This window comes from Oncorhynchus kisutch, linkage group LG3 (genome assembly GCF_002021735.2).
Source record: "Oncorhynchus kisutch isolate 150728-3 linkage group LG3, Okis_V2, whole genome shotgun sequence".
Taxonomy (NCBI): Eukaryota; Metazoa; Chordata; class Actinopteri; order Salmoniformes; family Salmonidae; genus Oncorhynchus; species Oncorhynchus kisutch.
This window is the reverse complement of record NC_034176.2, coordinates 28,773,662-28,793,417: the sequence shown is the minus strand read 5'-3', so window position 1 is coordinate 28,793,417 and position 19,756 is coordinate 28,773,662. Positions and strand designations below refer to the sequence as shown.

Genomic DNA, 19,756 nt, shown 5'->3' with positions numbered 1-19,756 from the left:
TGGCCAGCAGCCTACCTGCTTAAACCATCTCCAGAGGAGAGGTCCCTCTGTGGTCTACCTTAAGGGACATAGATGGTTACCTCATCAACTTCTACTGGCTTATTAGGTACTGACTGAAAAGTATTAAGTCCCTCCCACTAGATCTGAATATTATGAGTGGCTACAATTAAATAAGAAAACTTTTAAAAATGAAGGCAATGGTATTACACTTCTTCAGTCTGTCACCTGAACGTTCAGCTGGAATGCAGTTCAACAGTAATTACCAGTTAGTAAATGTGAAATTCCCACAACAAGTCGTCTTAACATGTAAAAGTGATTAAAAAAAATAAATACTGATCAAGTTAGTTTAAGATGTTGGGGGGGGGAGGTTCTAAGCTGACATATGGAATTGTTTTATGAAGGTCATACCATGGATCATTTAGCCATTTGATTTTGAATTTTAGGACCCCTTTAAGTAGGCCTCAAAAACATTAAATTTGATCAAATATTGAATTTGGCCTTTACTACTATAGCCCATAGATTAATACATTAATGAATTGAGAAATAGACAGTCAAAATAATACATCAAAGAAAAAGGTTTTGCAGTGTCTGTCCTATATCTAGGAGATATTAGAAAACTCAGGAAAAATACAGTACCAGTCAGAAGTTTGGACACACCTACTCACTCATTCAAGGGTTTTTCTTTATTTTGTACTATTTTATACATTGTAGAATAATAGAAAACATCAAAGCTGTGAAATAACACATGGATTCATGTAGTAACCAAAAAGGTGTTAAACAAATCAAAATATATTTTATATTTGAGATTCTTCAAAGTAGCCACCCTTTGCCTTGATGACAGCTTTGCACACTCTTGGCATTCTCTCAACCAGCTTCATGAGGGATGCTTTTCCAAACGTCTTGAAGGAGTTCCCACATATGCTGAGCACTTGTTGGCTGCTTTTCCTTTCCTCTGCAGTCCAACTCATCCCAAACCATCTCAATTGGGTTGAGGTCAGGTGATTATGAAGGCCAAGTCATCTGATGCAGCACTCCATCACTCTCCTTCTTGAATCAAATAGTCCTTACACAGCCTGTTTTGGGTCATTGTACTGTTGCAAAACAAATGATTAGCCCCACGAAGCGCAAACCAGATGGGATGGCGTATCACTGTAGAATGCTGTGGTAGCCATGCTGGTTAAGTGTGCCTTGAATTCTAAATAAATCACAGACAGTGTCACCAGCAAAGCACCCCCACACCATCACAAATCCTCATGAGAGCCAGTTTCATAATAGCACTTGGTGGTTTTTGCGACTGCACTTGAAGGAACTTTCAAAGTTCTTGACATTTTACATATTGACTGACCTTCATGTCTTAAGGTAATGATGGACTGTTGTTTCTCTTTGCTTATTTGAGCTGTTCTTGCCATAATATGGACTTGGTCTTTTACCAAATAGGACTATCTTCTGTATACCACCCCTACCTTGTCACAACACAGCTGATTGGCTCAAACGCATTAACTTTTAACAGGGCACACCTGTTAATTGAAATGCATTCCAGGTGACTACCTCATGAAGCTGGTTGAGAGAATGCCAAGAGTGTGTAAAGCTGTCCTCAAGGCAAAGGGTGGCTACTTTGAAGAATCTCAAATAGAAAATATATTTTGAATTGTTTAACACAGTTTTGGTTACTACACCATTGTGTCCAAGAGTGTCTCCCCTTTCTACAGTGGGGTCATATTAGTTTGTAGCCCAAACGGTTTGGAAGCAACAGACAAATGTTGGGACATCAACATTAGCATCTTCATATGAGTCCCGTGGGGCTTGTAAGAGCAAAACAGAGAACACCACCATGTTTGTGAGAGTCTTCCCTTTCGATCGAGTGATCATATCAGTTTGAAGGCCAAACCATTTAGATGCTACTGTGCTTTTTGTGAGAAGACCAAGAAGTCTCCTGGTCTGACAAACAGCGCTGTAGCTCTGCCACTTTCCACCGCAGGGTGACATGTGGGGATGCAGCTGACTGAGACGCAGCCCATTCAAAAAGCTAGATACTGTATTTCTAGCTTAAACGGACAGATTTTGATGGGGATTTTGTATTTCTTATGCTGCATTTAGATGGTACGAGGTAGACAGCAAACCAGATGTCATTCTTTTCAATGAGACCCCGAATGTAAATGCTGTAGAGGATGGCGGCGGAAGACGAGACTTGCCGCCAGAGTTCAAATACTTAAAGCTTTGCCGTCTGCTGCAGCATTTGTTTTCTACCGGATGCTGATTTGCACTGTTTGTTTACTGAAATCTCCGTAGCAACACATACTGTCGTGCTGGCCTGCTTTTGCTGTCACCCTCTTTCTTGCTTTCTTGTCCCGCTTTGCCAACAGGTAGTTTTTGCATCCCTCGTCTAAACGCAGCATTAGATTCCAGGTGTGTCAATAGACACTAGGTCAATAGACTCTAGCCCATCAATACCTCTATTCATCCTCTAATAACCCTCCTACCCATGACAGCTTCACATGCTTGGCTTCATGATCACACGGGCAAGGAACATAAGATATGTTTCAAATATAAACATCTACATGACGGCCGGGACAGAGAAAGTGCAATCTGGAGCCAGATGGGCTCTGCATTGACCTGCCTTCATGTTGAAAACTGCCCAATCCACTGTACCAAAACACAATGCCTTCACAAATGGCGTGTGGCAACACTGACTAATGATATTAGATTTGAGTCGACACGGTATAACAGGAAGAAAAGTTGCTGAGCCAGTGCAGAGACAAGGTCGCTGTCTGTTAAGCGGTATGAGGTGAAGTAGGCCGAGGTGGCAGTACCTCACTGGGCCATTAAACTTGGAACAACTGCTCAGAAAACCACACTCCTTGGTCAATGTGGGTGTAGGGGTGGATTTCATTCAAGCAAACATGTTTTTGGATCCTGCACATCTGAATTGAATTACTACGCAAACAGCCGATGGGGAAAGAGAGCGCAGAACAAACTTTGTGTATGCCTTTCTACTACGCAATCACTTCAGGGTGGGAAGCTCAGAGGCCTTTCAAAACTCCAGGAAAGAAAGAGTGAAAAGATCGCATGGCATGCTGAGAAATCCAAGCCTTGTTTGTCAATGACAAAAGGAAACAGACGTAGGAGTTGACTGACCGTGACACATGATTTTAGAATCAACCCACCAAAAACTATGCCATTAATCACAGAGGTGCTGCGCCACTTTGTCTGACCAGTCATCCCCTCTGAAAGGGTCAATTGCAAGAATGTTTAAGGTTAAGAAAATGACTGTGTCACTTTTCAGTGGCACGACTCAGCACCATACTCTACAGACCAGTGATGCATAACCAAATCCGAGCTGCACTATCCTTATATGCAAATAGACCATTGCCATATATGGATGTGTGCAATTCACTTTTAACCGGACTGTCTTTACAGCATTAATGGTGGCGAGTAGATGCGCTTGTTTTGAGATCAAAGCGAGAGCAGCATGTAGCCACACATGCACATTTGTTCATATAATTTGCTAGTAAGTGAGTTATTAGCACATTTATAGCTCATTTCTAAATCAGCAATGAGAGAGTGGTTGCTTCCTACAAGAGCACAACAAGTATGCATTTCTATCCATCTTTGAAAAGCGAGTCAGGTAAAGATAATTGTTTCTGTCTTAAAGGGACAGTGTTGTACTTTGAGACTAAAGAAGCCAATAGGCAGAAGGTAGCATAATTTGTCTGATTTTCTGTAAAAATGGTATGGGAATAATAATTCACTTTATTTTGTAAAGTGGTTTCTTCTTGCATTAAACAGCACATTTTCAGTCACCTCCTTGTGTCACTTTCTGACCTTAATTCCTTTGTTATGTCTTTGTTTTAGATTGGTCAGGGCGTGAGTTGGGGTGGGTAGTCTATGTTATTTTTTCTATGTGTTTGGCCTAGTATGGTTCTCAGAGGCAGGTGTCGTCCGTTGTCTCTGATTAAGAATCATACTTAGGTAGCCTGTTTTCCCCATTTTAGTTGTGGGTGATTGTTTTCTGTTGGTCTCATTCCAATGACGATCGTTACACCCTGTCTGAAGGACAAGTGGATAAACAGGTTAATGTCAAGCCCTGCATATTTTTTTCCAAAAGTCTTAAGGAATGTCTGCCTACAAATAACACCCCACATTGGCTGTTACTGTAGGCTGAATGATAGAACAGCTATTTCCATGTTAAAATGTTATGGGATGCATTATCTCTATTGTTTTTGATGGTAGGCCACTTGATAGGCCTATATTATGATCAAATAGCCACAGTAGTCTACTTGGCCACTGTTATAACTGTAACTTAAAGCAAGTACAGCCTCAGTGTTCACAATAAACGCATCCCAGAAGTTGCACAGAAATTTTACAATGTTCAAGTTTGCACTCAGCAGACCTGAAATTTGCTCAGTGCCCCCAAAAATTGAGGGAACAAGTGCAATTTCTTGTTTATTAGTGGCTATGTACTTGGATATTGGGACCTGATTCCTATCAGTGTGTGTCTATAAAAGCAGTGTTTCTGCAGAGCCATGGAAGTACTGCAGCCTTTCCATCAGTATTCAGTTCAGGCTTCCCAAAGCCTTTGATTTCATGATGGACTCTGGTTGTTCAATGCGTAATGCAACACTGGCAAATCTCAGAGGACACCCAGTCAAAGGTCTTTCAAACTATTTTGGACTGCGAGCTAGCAGAAAGTATCTTTGGCAAACCCAACCTGTACCATTCTCTGTCGTCTTTACAAAAACTTCTACTCAGTCTAATGTGCTGAAAAATGCACGGGCACTTCATGGAGAAGCCATCTTTGGAATGGAAATTCATGTCAATGCTGAGGTCTTACCACTTCAATTCAATTAACAAGCAACCAGGTGACTGCCATACTCCACTAAGTGAATTATGACATGCTGCTGACACACGGGGAACCAAGACAGCGCTCCTGTCATCATGATTGCGCTGTAATGGGGTATTGAGAAAAGAGAAAATAATTATTCTACTTTTGTCAAATTCAGAACAGGAGGCCATATTGGAGCTGAGAGTACTGATCATCTGATGACTGAACTGGGCAGATAGACACTGAAGTCAGGACTATAAGACCTCGTTAGGAAGTCACATTACTTTGTAAACTTGCTTAACAGTGAGTCACTTGTTACCAATGACATGTCTAACATGGAAAAATCAGTAGGAATGGTAGAATGACTTGAATGAGCGGAAGTGTGTGCTATTGACACAGCTTGATCACCATGGTGATGATTAGGCAGAGTTAGTCTAGTCTGAAGAGTATGTTATTGCTGCTGTGATCTGAGGAGGCAAAAGGCAGGCAGCTCTCTCCCTGTCCAGTCTAGTCCGGCTGGCATACCGCTACTGGTGACTGACAAGGCTGAGGCTGACACCCACAATGCATCACCTGACCTCGCATCGCCTTTGATGTATAATACATGAATAGGCAGCTCTCTGAACACAGGGTGTGATATTGGGGCGGTGGGGTGGTATTCACAGACAAGTTTGTTCCCTTCTCCATATCCAGCCCCCCACCCCAACTCCAAACCCGCCCCCATACTACCAAAAGCAATACCAACTGAATGCTAAATAAACCTGTCGTCTCGTGAATAATTGAGGATCTCGGCCGGAGCAGGCTCTGATTAGCATACAGGCCTTATGGACCCAATCTGCACAGCAGCGACAGGACAGACAGCCTTCCCTGTTTCCGGGCTTTTCAAATGCACAGAAGGGTTTCATTTCTATTTCAGACTCCTCTCACTCCTGGTCCACTAACACAACGAGAGACCAGCTCCATCATTCATTACAATGCACATTGTCTGCTGCAGGCCAGGCACCGTGAGGGACAATTGGTGATCTGAGGCACCAGGAATATGATCATAACCAATGGCATCACCATCTCATCACTGCTGTAGTGATCCAGCTAAATATGAAATCAGCAAAGACACTAAGGGGGAGAAGGGCTTTCAACAAACACATTTGAGTCGTATCAACAGTGGAAGATACTTGACGGTCATCCCCAGAAGTCCCACATAATCAATACCAGACAAAAACTCGTCTCCACACCAGCCGTCATGAATATACAATTATAACATGTAATGAGTGCTTGCAGAAGAGAGCAGGAATACATAAAGATGCTGCTGTCCCCTGGCTCCCTCTCCTCAGGTCCCTCTGACTGGCTGGCCCTGGCCCCTGGGCAGTAATCCCTGGACCCCCACGGACCCCATCCGCTCCCCCTGCTCTCATTAGTGCAGTGCTGGGGCCCTGCAGGCCTTATGGAGCCTGCCTCCTGCTCCCCCTCTCTACTGCTGGGGTAATGAGCACATAATCAGCCTGGCTCCCTGGCAGCAGCTCACCAGAGGGGCATGTGGGCATATGGCCATGGTGTGTGTGTGTGTGTGTGGGTGGGAGGTGGTGGATGGTGGGGGTAAGGGCACAGTGGGGTGTTTCAGTCTGAATGGGTATTAGAGGACGCTTCTGCTCACACATCTGATGACCTTGTCTCTCAGATCACCTGATTTTCTCTTGGCTACATCCTCTTCTGGTTAACATGACCACTCTAAAATACTCTGTGGACTGAAGAGATTTAGCTGAAGGGCAAGAAAATATAAACGAGAAAGGAGACCGTGACTTGAAATGGGAGCAAGCAAACTGTCCACTACAAAATCGAAAGTTAGGCAATTAAAATAAGTTAAATATTCTCCTTCAAAATCAACTAAATCCTTCACATCGGAATGTCAAAGTCCATTCACCATAAGTCTCTCACTATCAACCTTCCTGGTTCAATGGACATTCAATAAAGATCAAGGTCGCACAAATATAGAAGGCTCGTCACAGAGAAACATTCGTAGGTTTCTTTTATGCGAATCTTGAGTTCAGCCAAGGTAGGGCAGCATGGAACCAAGCCAAAGACCTCAGGTTCCTCGTCAAGTCTTCAATAGCCCCTTTCATTTCCTCCTAATTCAATTGCAATTACCCTGCTCCTTATTCACATTTTTTTGCTGCCCTAAAATACAGGCCCATGCATTTCATAATGTCATATATTAAGTAAATAAAATAAAATCCATTGGCAGGAACAAAACAGGGCACAGCGAGCCCTGTGTCCCGCAGACAAACGAGCCATACTCACAGAGAGTCACTGACAGGTCAGCACTGACAGGTCAGCACTCTAATAAAATATATTTAATTGGCTTCCAATTGGGAGGGAAGTCAGCCACAGAGAAGCTCTGGATTCCCCAGGGCAAGGCCTGCACTGCTCCCACTGACAACAGCTTCCCATTGACGCCACTCAATGAAGACTTTGTCAAGTGCATCATTGTGTTTATGCGATCCGACAAACACACCAAACTAAACAGACCCGTCTAGCCGGAATCACTAAGGTCACAGGCTGAGTCACTGTGATTATTCAACCACAGTGTGGTAACCATGGGTAGCTCGCTGAGCACAACTACAGATCAATTTCCCTAAACCCAGGTCACCCAGATATCAGGTACAATACTGGGAGCCGTTACTAGACACAGTGAGTGGCTGGATGGATGTTGTGGTGTACTCATTTGGTGTCCTGGGGTGGGAGAGCGGGGGTGGCTGGATGGATGGTGTTGTGTACTCACTAGGTGTCCTGGGGTGGGGGAGCAGAGGTGGCTGGATGGATGGTGTTGTGTACTCACTAGATGTCCTGGGGTGGGGAAGCAGGGGTGGCTGGATGGTGTACTCACTAGGTGTCCTGGGGTGGGGGAGCAGGGGTGGCTGGATGGATGGTGTTATGTACTCACTAGGTGTCCTGGTGTGGGGGAGCGGGGGTGGCTGGATGGATGGATGGATGGTGTACTCACTAGGTGTCCTGGGGTGGGGGAGCGGGGGTGGCTGGATGGATGGTGTGGTGTACTCACTAGGGGTCCTGGGGTAGGGAAGCGGGGGTGGCTGGATGGTGTACTCACTAGGTGTCCTGGGGTGGGGGAGCGGGGGTGGATGGATGGATGGTATGGTGTACTCACTAGGTGTCCTAGGGTGGGAGAGCGGGGGTGGCTGGATGGATGGATGGTGTACTCACTAGGTGTCCTGGGGTGGGGGAGCGAGGGTGGCTGGATGGATGGTGTGGTGTACTCACTAGGGGTCCTGGGGTGGGGAAGCGGGGGTGGCTGGATGGTGTACTCACTAGGTGTCCTGGGGTGGGGGAGCGGGGGTGGATGGATGGATGGTATGGTGTACTCACTAGGTGTCCTAGGGTGGGAGAGCGGGGGTGGCTGGATGGATGGTGTACTCACTAGGTGTCCTGGGGTGGGGGAGCGGGGGTGGCTGGATGGATGGTGTGGTGTACTCACTAGGGGTCCTGGGGTGGGGGAGCAGGGGTGGCTGGATGGATGGTATGGTGTACTCACTAGGTGTCCTGGGGTGGGAGAGCGGGGGTGGCTGGATGGTGTACTCATTAGGTGTCCTGGGGTGGGAGAGCGGGGGTGGCTGGATGGTGTACTCATTAGGTGTCCTGGGGTGGGGGAGCGGGGGTGGCTGGATGGATGGTATGGTGTACTCACTAGGGGTCCTAGGGTGGGAGAGCGGGGGTGGCTGGATGGATGGATGGATGGTGTACTCACTAGGTGTCCTGGGGTGGGGGAGCGGGGGTGGATAGATGGATGGTATGGTGTACTCACTAGGTGTCCTGGGGTGTGGGAGCGGGGGTGGCTGGATGGTGTACTCATTAGGTGTCCTGGGGTGGGGGAGCAGGGGTGGCTGGATGGTATGGTGTACTCACTAGGTGTCCTGGGGTGGGGGAGCGGGGGTGGCTGGATGGATGGTGTGGTGTACTCACTAGGGGTCCTGGGGTGGGGGAGCTGGGGTGGCTGGATGGATGGTGTGGTGTACTCACTAGGGGTCCTGGGGTGGGGGAGCAGGGGTGGCTGGATGGATGGTATGGTGTACTCACTAGGTGTCCTGGGATGCGGGAGCGGGGGTGGCTGGATGGATGGTATGGTGTACTCACTAGGTGTCCTGGGGTGGGGGAGCGGGGGTGGCTGGATGGATGGTATGGTGTACTCACTAGGTGTCCTGGGGTGGGGGAGCGGGGGTGGCTGGATGGATGGTATGGTGTACTCACTAGGTGTCCTGGGGTGGGGGAGCGGGGGTGGCTGGATGGATGGTATGGTGTACTCACTAGGTGTCCTGGGGTGGGGGAGCGGGGGTGGCTGGATGGATGGTGTGGTGTACTCACTAGGGGTCCTGGGGTGGGGGAGCTGGGGTGGCTGGATGGGTGGTGTGGTGTACTCACTAGGGGTCCTGGGGTGGGGGAGCAGGGGTGGCTGGATGGATGGTATGGTGTACTCACTAGGTGTCCTGGGGTGTGGGAGCGGGGGTGGCTGGATGGATGGTATGGTGTACTCACTAGGTGTCCTGGGGTGGGGGAGCGGGGGTGGCTGGATGGATGGTATGGTGTACTCACTAGGTGTCCTGGGGTGGGGGAGCGGGGGTGGCTGGATGGATGGTATGGTGTACTCACTAGGTGTCCTGGGGTGGGGGAGCGGGGGTGGCTGGATGGATGGTATGGTGTACTCACTAGGTGTCTTGGGGTGGGGGAGCGGGGGTGGCTGGATGGATGGTATGGTGTACTCACCAGGTGTCCTGGGGTGGGGGAGCGGGGGTGGCTGGATGGATGGTATGGTGTACTCACTAGGTGTCCTGGGGTGGGGGAGCGGGGGTCTTTGAGTCCGGCAGCTCCAGGGACATCCAGTAGAGGCCATTTCATCTGCAAGTACTGTGGGGTGAAGAATAGGTAACATGAAACACACGTCTGGACACTGAAATAATACAGTAAGGACAAGCATATAAAAACATCTAGGGGGGGGGGGGGGTGAAAAGAGTGAAAAGGAATGTATTTCTTATACAATGATACCAAATCTGCTTGGTGCACACTCAAATGTACCACTCACACAATTTTATACCACATGCTATTATCAAACTTGCTATAATGTGTATAGACCAGTCCTTCTCAAATATTGGGGCGCGTCTGTGTGACCCCCGGGGAACATGCTTTTTTTGCCGCAGGGAGTAGTTTATTTTTTTTCACCGAACAAGAGCACACAGCACAGAGCAGGAGGTATGAAGTGCAGATAACAAACCCTTAAGAGACACCATTGAAAAATATTTAACAGGGATGAAAAGAAAGGTGGAGAGAGACTGAGATAATGAGACAAACGTAAGTCTCCCGAAAGCTAAGACGAGGAAATATGACGAAGCGTATGTAGCGCTTGGCTTCACTGTGACTACAGTGGGAGACGAGGAAATATGACGAAGCGTATGTAGCGCTTGGTTTCACTGTGACTACGGTGGGAGACGAGGAAAGACCGGTATGTTTACTGTGTCTAAAAATGTTGGCAGCGGACAGCATGAAGCCAAATAAATTAAGGAGTCACTTAAAAACATTACACCTCAATCACGCTGATAAGCCAAGTTTTTTCAAGCACGAAAACGTGCAGAATATTGCCAACAATCGTCCCGCTTTGTGAATGCTACTTCAGTAAACCAGCGAGCACTGTTAGCATCATGTTAGGTGAGGTAACAAATTGCTCAGTGCAACAACCCCACTCCATAGCAGAGGAGCTGATACTGCCTGCAGCATTAGACATGGTCTCTGTCATGCTGGATGACGCAAGGGCTGCAAAAATAAAAGTACTTCCCTGAAAACAGTTCCCAATATGACTGGGTGAGAGATCCTTTCAATGCACCAACTCCAACTTGTTTCAGCTCTGCAGAGAAGGACCAGTTCATTGATATGACGTCTGACTCCACATTGAGACTGAGGTTCACATCACAGACACTGAGTGAATTCTGTCTGAGTGTAGAGAGGCAGTATCCACTCTTAGGGCAGAGGGCCATGGGCATTCTTCTTCCTTTTGCAACATCTTATCTTTGTGAGACTGGCTTCTCTGCTGTTGCTGTACTGAAGACCAAGTACAAGTCCCAGCTAAACATTGAGCAGGAGCTGAGAGTTGCAGTATCATGCTTCAAACCCCGCTTCGAAAAGCTGTGCTCTGCAAAACGTGCTCCTTGTAGCCATTAATCCTGACTTCCTCATTTTGATTTAGAATTTATTTATTTTTATCAGCAAATTGTTTTATTCATTTTTTGTTTTATAGGTCAAAGTGTTTCATATATTGTGCTCCTGAGTTAATGTTGCTGATCAATTTGAATGTATTATTTATTGATTATATTTCATTTTATTTTTCAGTATCAAATACAATGGATACAATGTTATGCAGAGGTGTACTTATAACAATTTTATAGACAAATGATACTATTTACAGTCGCGGCGGAGAGTTGGGGGGCGCGAAATGTTTACTTCTTCCTGGGGGGGGGGGGGGGGGAATAATTGAGAAGCACTGATGTAGACCAACTCGCTAATACTTGTTGAGACTGAACTGCATGAAATATGGTTGAGCTATTCCAGAGCAGATGTCATAAATGGTGTGAGAGCCAGCAGAAAGACAGAACTCTGACAGACACCTGTATGAGACTCACATGTTGTTGGAGTCAGACACTGGCTTTTGGCAGAGCGGGGGAGAGGGAAGTGAACACAGCAGACTGGAGGGGGACTGTGAAATCTCAGTTTGTCAGAGAAAAAAAACAAGAGTCCAGCTGTGGGCGCCCATCGACTAGCGGGTGGGAAGGGACAGCTGGAAGGAAGCTCCATCAGAACGGGCGGGAAAGGCAGGGGTGGGGTCTCAACACTAAGCCTATGGCATCCTGGTGAATTGTTTTGGCCTTTTGACCCAAACCAAACTAATCCACTTTCCTTGTTAGCATTTTTCATCTTGTTATCATAGTCATCATTATATGGAGCATTAGTGTTTTCCTTTAATTTGGAGGGGGGAGGGGACACTAATTGTTATTTTATGGCAGCCCAGCCCATGCATCCTCGCATTGGAACAGGATCATGTATACAGGAGTTGTTTTATCTCCTCCTGAAAGCAACACGTTTCAAATATATTTTCCCTATCAGTCTTGGTGCTGTGTGGAGCTGGTGATCTGTTCCATGCAGAGCTCCACCATCTGCTTTGTGAATCTGTTTAAATACCGGATACAGCAGATTGTCATGCATGTGGATTTTCTCCATGGTATCCAACGACTTCAAATTCATTAAAAGGGTTTTCATTTCAGCTTATAATGCATTTGTGCGAGCACACAGACATGTGGTATCAAAGTTCATCAGAATACCAACATGATTCCAACACCTCTGCATGTGTCATTAGTAATGTAAGAGCATTGCTGTTTAGTAATGGATCTACTAGTTGCGAGAAGTTTAGCACATTACTCAGTAGTTTAATTTATGTTGTGTATGGCACTCCCCAAAATGGCTAGGTCGGAAGCAGGCTTCATAGAGAGAGAATGATGGTCCCTGTAACCAACCTCAGCCACCTATGTGTAGGTATTATCAGTGGACCTTTGACGGTTTCCCTGCACTGATCTAAAGGTTAAGACCATTTTAACAGCTCAGCTGTTTCAAGGGGCTAGTGCACTTAAACATACATATGTGCTCACACACACACACACACACGCACACCACATTTGAATCATACCGTAATTGTGTCCTGCTGTTCAACTTCTCAAATCCACATCCCAGAATCAAACAAATGAAAGAGTATTTTGCATGGGAAAAGGCCATCTTGTACAATAAGACATGGCACGTTTCCTCATATTACATAAACCAAGGCTGTGCACTTTCATTAATAAATTATACTGTTGCACAAAGTGATGTATATATGGTGGGGAAAACTCACTGCACGCATGTGAAAGATGACAAAAGCCTATTCAAGGCTTAAAAGACTTATCAATCATCTGTGCAGGATTTGATTTTTAAAGCTTCATTCATCACTCCGAGTTTGTAGAGAGGAAGGAAACTTGGATGACTGCGGGTTAAAAATGGAAAAGACATTATAGCAGCAGGGGGAAAGGGAGAGAGGGGGAAAAAACATTCAGGAATGAGTTTGTCGGAGCAGGCAGAGGGTATTGTTTCCTGACAGCTGGGGTCCAATAGAGTACTGAGGGAAGAGGGAGGGGGACCCTTATTCCCATCTAAAAGGGGGGGAATTCTTGGAGTTGACATCAGCCCTTTTCATTTTCACCACACTGCTCAAGGCTGAATCGCAGGTTCCAACTAATGGGCCCAAGTCCATACAACTGTCAGAAGGCCCTTGCTTTTAGAGGCTGCTAGCTCCCCATTGAACATGTATTATGCGCTGTGCATACTGCCTAATGAATGCTGCTTTCTGGGGGGGGGGGGACAAAACAATACAGTTTTCACTGTCTAATCTATGTCATTCACAAGTCCCTCCACAAATGAAACAAGCCCTATTGTGAGCGTTTGGTCTACCCTGACCATGCCTACCCCCAGCTCCCCCACCCCCCCCCGTTCCCTTATTTGACAGCTTCTGGCAGGACTGGGGAACATGCCCTAGGGCACTTTTATATTCAGAAGAGTCAGCCTCCTTTAAATAATTGCCACTGTACACGATGGAGCGGCTGGTTAGAGAAAGAAACCCTCAAACTACCATCTTCCACTACCCTCCCTACAAATGTCTACTCAACCTTACACACCCTACCTCACTGTAGTCAACTACACACAACTCACTCACTCACTAACAAGAGAGAGAGAGAACAGTCCAGTGGGCTGTGGTAGGGGAGACGAGGAGAGCAAGAGGGAGAAAAACAACTCAGGAATCAACTCAGAGGAGCCTAAGTTATTCAAATGCTTCTTATAAATCTTTCCTGACACAGTCTTACACACACACACACTACATTCGGAAAGTATTCAGACCGCTTAACTTTTTCCACATTTTGTTACATTACAGCCTTATTTGAAAATGGATTCAAATTATTTATTTTTTTAAATATCACATTTCCATAAGTATTTAGACCCCCTGTACTTTGTTGAAGCACCTTTGCCAGTGATTACAGACTCGACTCTTCCTGGGTATGACGTTTCAAGCATGGCACACCTGTATTTGGGGAGTTTCTCCCATTCTCCTCTGCAGATCCTCTCAAGCTCTGTCAGGTTGGATGGGGAGCGTTAATACACAGCTATTTTCAGGTCTCTCCAGAGATGTTCGATCGGGTTCAAGTCAGGGCTATGGCTGGGCCGCTCAAGGACATTCAGAGACTTGTTCAGAAGCTGCGTTGTCTTGGCTGTGTGCTTAGAGTCGTTATCATGTTGGAAGGTAAACCTTCGCCCCAGTCTGAGGTCCTGAGCACTCTGGAGCAGGTTTTCATCAAGAATCTCTCTGTACTTTGCTCCATTCATCTTTGCCTCGATCCGGACTAGTCTCCCAGTCCCTGCCGCTGAAAAACATCTCCACAGCATGATGCTGCCACCACCATAGGGATGGTGCCAGGTTTCCTCCAGACGTGACACTTGACATTCAGGCCAAAGAGTTCAATCTTGGTCAGACCAGAGAATCTTGTTTATCATGGTCTGAGAGTCTCCAAGCGAGCCGTCATGTGCCTTTTACTGAGGAGTGGCTTCCGTCTGACCACTCACCATAAAGGCCTGATTGGTGGAGTACTGCAGAGATGTTTGTCCTTCTGGAAGGTTTTCCCATCTCCACAGAGGAACTCTGGAGCTCTCATCGGGTTCTTGGTCACCTCCTTGACCAAGGCCCTTCTCCCTCGATTGCTTGGCTTGGACGGGCAGCCAGCTTAGGAAAAGTCTTGGTGGTTCCAAACTTCTTCCATTTAAAAATGACAGAGGCTGCAGACATTTAATGGTACCCTTCCCCAGATCTGTGCCTCAACACCATCCTGTCTCAGAGCTCAACAGACAATTCCTTCCACCTCATGGGTTTTATTTGTATTTATTTTTTGCTCTGACTTGCACTGTCAACTGTGGGACCTTACATGGACAGGTGTGTGCCTTTCCAAAACATGTCCAATCATTTGAATGTACCACAGGTGGACTACAATCAAGTTGTAGAAACATCTAGGATGATCAATGGAAACAGGATGCACCGGAGCTCCATTTCGAGTCTCATAGCAAAGGGTCTGAATACTTATGTAAATCAAGTATTTCCGTACATTTTTATTTGTTGCAAACATTTCTAAAAACCTGTTTTTGCTTTGTCATTTTGAGGTATTGTGTGTAGATTGTGTGTAATGTAATCAATTTTATAATAAGGCTGTAACGTAACAAAATGTGTAAAGGGGTAAGGGGTCTGAATACTTTCCAAATGAGCTGTATATTGGCAAAAGATCAGTGTTCCTCATGAAGAACTTTACTTTACTCTAAGTATGGGGAGGAAGCTTCAAATCCAAATGGGAATGACATGTTCTCTCTGCAAAATAACAGAACATTTAGGCCAGAGGTTGTTAAAATTACCAGGAATTCTGTTAAAAATGTGTTTCATTTAGAAAATTGGTTCTCTAAGTATTCCCATGAGAAAAAATAAAAAGACAAGTGATCATTTCTCAATGTAATCTAGTTATGAAATGATTCTTATGTTCAAAACAATCTATTTTTGGACTAAGACGTGGTCATTTTGCAGTGAACAAATTATTAGAATTATGTTCCTGCCCCCTGACCATCCACTCCGGGAAAAAAATCAGCCCGCGGCTGAATCTAGTGTCCCCCCCCCCCAATTAAATCAAAATCAAATCCAAATGGTGTTTTTGACTAGAACACAGAAACCTGGTTAGGAGACTTCATTAAATCCCCCCAAATAAAAAAGGTACTTAAAACCCAGAAAGGATGGCACGGTAAATAGGAAGATACTATTGAAAAGGAGGTTCCCATGGCTGCAGTCTTATTGAATAGTCTGTAATAGATTGAAAACACTGCTAAACTAAAATCAGCAATTACATTTTACAGTAAACTTCAGGCAGTCCTGTAATGCTTGACAGATGTCCTTAATTTCATTAGAAACAATTTGAGCAGGCCTATGTTTGGCCTCCATCGAGATGCTGGTTTCACTGTAGAGACTGCTCTAGAGAAGAGTGTCAGATAAAAAGCTGTGAGAGCTGTGTAAATAGTCAACTTCTGCAAATATCTGATCCATTTCCATGCCTCTCTGTCTTCCAGCCTCCAGAACTCAAAATAGACATCAGTAGAATACTGTGCTACATGTCAGGGACCCAGATGCAACAAAGGTGGCAAAGTCGCCACAGAAAATTTCCAAAAAGCCAAGATTAACTCTTTGGTTTTTCGAACAGAGAGAATACAGCATATGCTCTGGGGCATGCTGACTGCCAGAGTTGGGTTCTAATTGTTCAATTTCTCTCACAGAGCAGGGGGGGGGGGAACATGGCCAAGTGTCTTTGTCATCTCTGAAGTGTGTGGTGCCATACTGCTGGCCAGGCAACATCAGAGCATGGAGGAGAGGAGAGGCAGATGTCTGGACATTTGTTGTCAAAGTAAATCAGACACTGCCAGAGAGAGAAATAAACAGGCCAAACTTTTCCACCAACTATCTGCAGACTTTGGAGTGTTTTAAAAAGTGTTATCAATCTGATGTCAATGGCATCCTCAGAGTCTTCTGTTCTAGTCAAACAAAACTACAAAAATGTGTCTTGAGTGTCTACAATGTCTATTTTAAAGAGCAATCTTGTCTTTTATTTTTACCTTTATTTAACTAGGCAAGTTCGTTAACAACAAATCATTATTTTCAATGACGGCCTAGGAACAGTGGGTTAACTGCTTGTTCAGGGGCAGAACGACAGATTTGTACCTTGTCAGCTCGGGGATTCGAACTTGCAACCTTTCGGTTACTAGTCCAACGCTCTAACCACTAGGCTACCCTGACGTCTAAAAACCCTATTGTAGACCCATTTTTTATGGTTACAAATTACTAACCAAATGACTTTAAAATGTTAATACACTGTTCTAAGATTACAATGGCAACAGATTAATTGACAGTGACACTCCAGCTCAGACCTGCCCTAAAGCTGCCTTGCGCTGTGGCATCAAGCCCCCTCCCACCCCTCTCCTCTCCAAACAGCAGGGCCAGAGGAATGCTTCCAGGGATTGCTCCAGTAGATAATGTCAATCACCTACTGTGTGGAGAGCCCCTCCCTATGGTTTTCTTTTGCCCTCCAACAGAAAACAAATGGGCCACACAGCTTGCTGTGAGGTGTTAATGATCCTCTACCCATATGAATAACAGCTCCACACATTTGCCTTGTCAACCTTACACCATAGTCCCCCCGTTTCTCTCCTCTCAAATCACCTGCTTATGCGAGCCATTGACACTTCCACTTGATCTATGCATGACTTTACAATTATAAGCTTGCAGAGCAAAGACAATTGCTGTAAGTAGTCCCACCTTGTCGCCGAGTTTGAATTAAGACCCATTGTTTGCAGACATTGCGGGCAATTACATAGACATAGGCAAAGTCCAGCCCTCATTGTGCTAATTAGTGGTTAATTGATGGGGAAACGACAAGCAGTTCCGCTGGTCAGCTTGGATGCTACTGGGCACAGAAATAGTTGTTAGTGGGTCGTTCCACCTCATAAAGCACAAGGAGGACCCACCATCTCAGATTGTTCTGAAATTGTTTCATTATTTTGTTGAAATATAATTTGATCTGAAAAGCTAATTTATTGCACCCAAATTGGCCATTTAAATGTATAGGATTCGTTTAATATGAATTACATATAGTACCTAACATCTGATTTGGACTAAACCTTTTTCTAACAATGAGTTAGACATGAGGAATCCAAAGAAAGGGACAAAAGCCACACTCCGCACCCCACCCCAACAACGAGTATATAGTATCAGTTCTGAGTTCTCTATGTCTCACATGTAGTATGGTGATGTTTATTTCTCCTGTTCAGAGAATTAGTCATTTAAGTTAGGTTTATGTCCCCTTACATCCTGATATTACCAGGTTCTGGCCACTAGATGGTGCTGTTCTAGGTCTTTTTCAAAGAATCCCCACACCTCAATGTTAAAGGGATAGTTCACCCAAATTCCAAAAAGACATTGGTTTCCAAATCACCCTGAAGTATCTAAAAATGTATTGTGTAACTACAGAATTTTACTTATAGAGGATTTGGAAATGAAGCGTGCAAATGCCAATATAGGTACCATTGATTTTTTGTGCCACAAATACTAAAGTATTAGCATTTGAAACAAAGGCCAGTTAAACAAAACCAAAGTATGGGTTGCTGCTATACCTTGTCCATAGACTGCACATAGAAACCAATATGTCATTTTAGAATTTGGGTGAAATGTCCCTTTAACATTTGGGGATTAAATTGTTTTATAAAAATCACCTGGAACAAAACCATCTAGTGGTCAGAACCTGGTAACATCAAGATGAAGGATGGGACATAAACCTAATAACTTAAATGAGTAATTATCTGAACAGGGGGAAAAAACGAAATACATTACATAGGATAAATAAATAATACTCCGAGACGCATCTACACTGAACAAAAATATAAACACAATTTGTAAAGTGTTGGTTCCATGTCATACGCACAAAATGCTTATTCCTCTCACAAATGTGTTTACATCCCTGTTACTGAGCATTTCTCCTTTGCCAAGATAATCCATCCACCTGACAGGTGTGGCATATCAAGAAGCTGATTAAACAGCATGATCATTACACAGGTGCACCTTGTACACAGGTGCAAAATAAAAGGCCACTAAAATGTGCAGTTGTCACATAACACAATGCCACAGATCATATCTCAAGTTGAGGGAGCATGCAATTGGTATGCTGACTGCAGGAATGTCCACCAGCGCTATTGGCAGAGAATAGAATGTTCTAAAACAAAGCTGAAAATGTCCCAGTTCTTCCATGGCCTGCATACTCACCAGACATGTCACCCATTGAGCATGTTTGGAATGCTCTGGGTTGACATGTACGACAGCGTGTTCCAGTTCCCGCAAATATCCAGCAATTTCACACAGCCATTGAAGAGGAGTTGGACAACATTCCACAGCCTGATCAACTCTATGTGAAGGAGATGATTTGCATTGCATGGTCACACCAGATACTGACTGGTTTTCTGATCCATACCCCTACCTTTTTTAAAAGTATCTGTGACCAACATATGCATGTCTTTTTTCCCCAGTCGTGAAATCCATAGATTAGGGCCTAATGCATTTACTTCAATTGACTAATTTCCTTATATGTCGTAACTCAATACAATTTTGCATGTTGCGTTTAGATTTCTGTTCAGTAAACATACTACTTGTCAAACATAGAAAACTGATATTGTATACTTCTTGTTAGAGATAAAATTATACTTCAACAAAATAATGTTGCGGGAATGCTAATATCTGTTTCTAACTACAGAAATGATTTCAGAACTATCGGAGATGGTGGGTGTCATGGCTTGCTGAAATAACATGGAACGATCCTAGTGGAAAAACAGCCCATTATCCAGCCTGACTCTCTGCAGTAAAGTGGATTACCTTAGGAGGAAGTTGTCAATGAAAACAATCCTGAGGAAAACTAAGGAACTTACAAGGAGAAATAAAACATGGAGAAAATATTATGGTGCGTAGATAATTGATGGAAATAACAATTATTTACTGTGAATATATCCACACACTGTATTTATCATGTCATACCTAAACATAGATATACACTGGCCACCTTTTATAGGGTTGTCAGTAAATAACAAGATGCTCTTCACATTAAAGACAAATATTGCCTTAAACAGTTATATTCTTAAACTAAACAATGTAGTGTTTACATTTATCTTGGTGTCTCCTACAAATGTATGAACTACTCCAAGGCAATACAAAGAGACATTATCAAATCACTTTCAATGTCCTTA

General features: G+C 44.7%; 1 protein-coding gene across 4 annotated transcripts in view; it reads right to left on the bottom strand.

Moving 5' to 3' along the window:
• The window catches only part of LOC109879721 (transcription factor 7-like 1-B), a 48,888-nt gene that overhangs the window by 11,377 nt on the left and 17,755 nt on the right, over positions 1–19,756 (bottom strand). For 2 of the 4 annotated variants that reach the window (XM_031820293.1, XM_031820299.1), the window contains exon 4: positions 9,650–9,733. In XM_031820293.1, the coding sequence (XP_031676153.1) occupies positions 9,650–9,733 (84 nt within the window). The other 2 variants (XM_031820280.1, XM_031820286.1) reach the window with 1 other exon arrangement.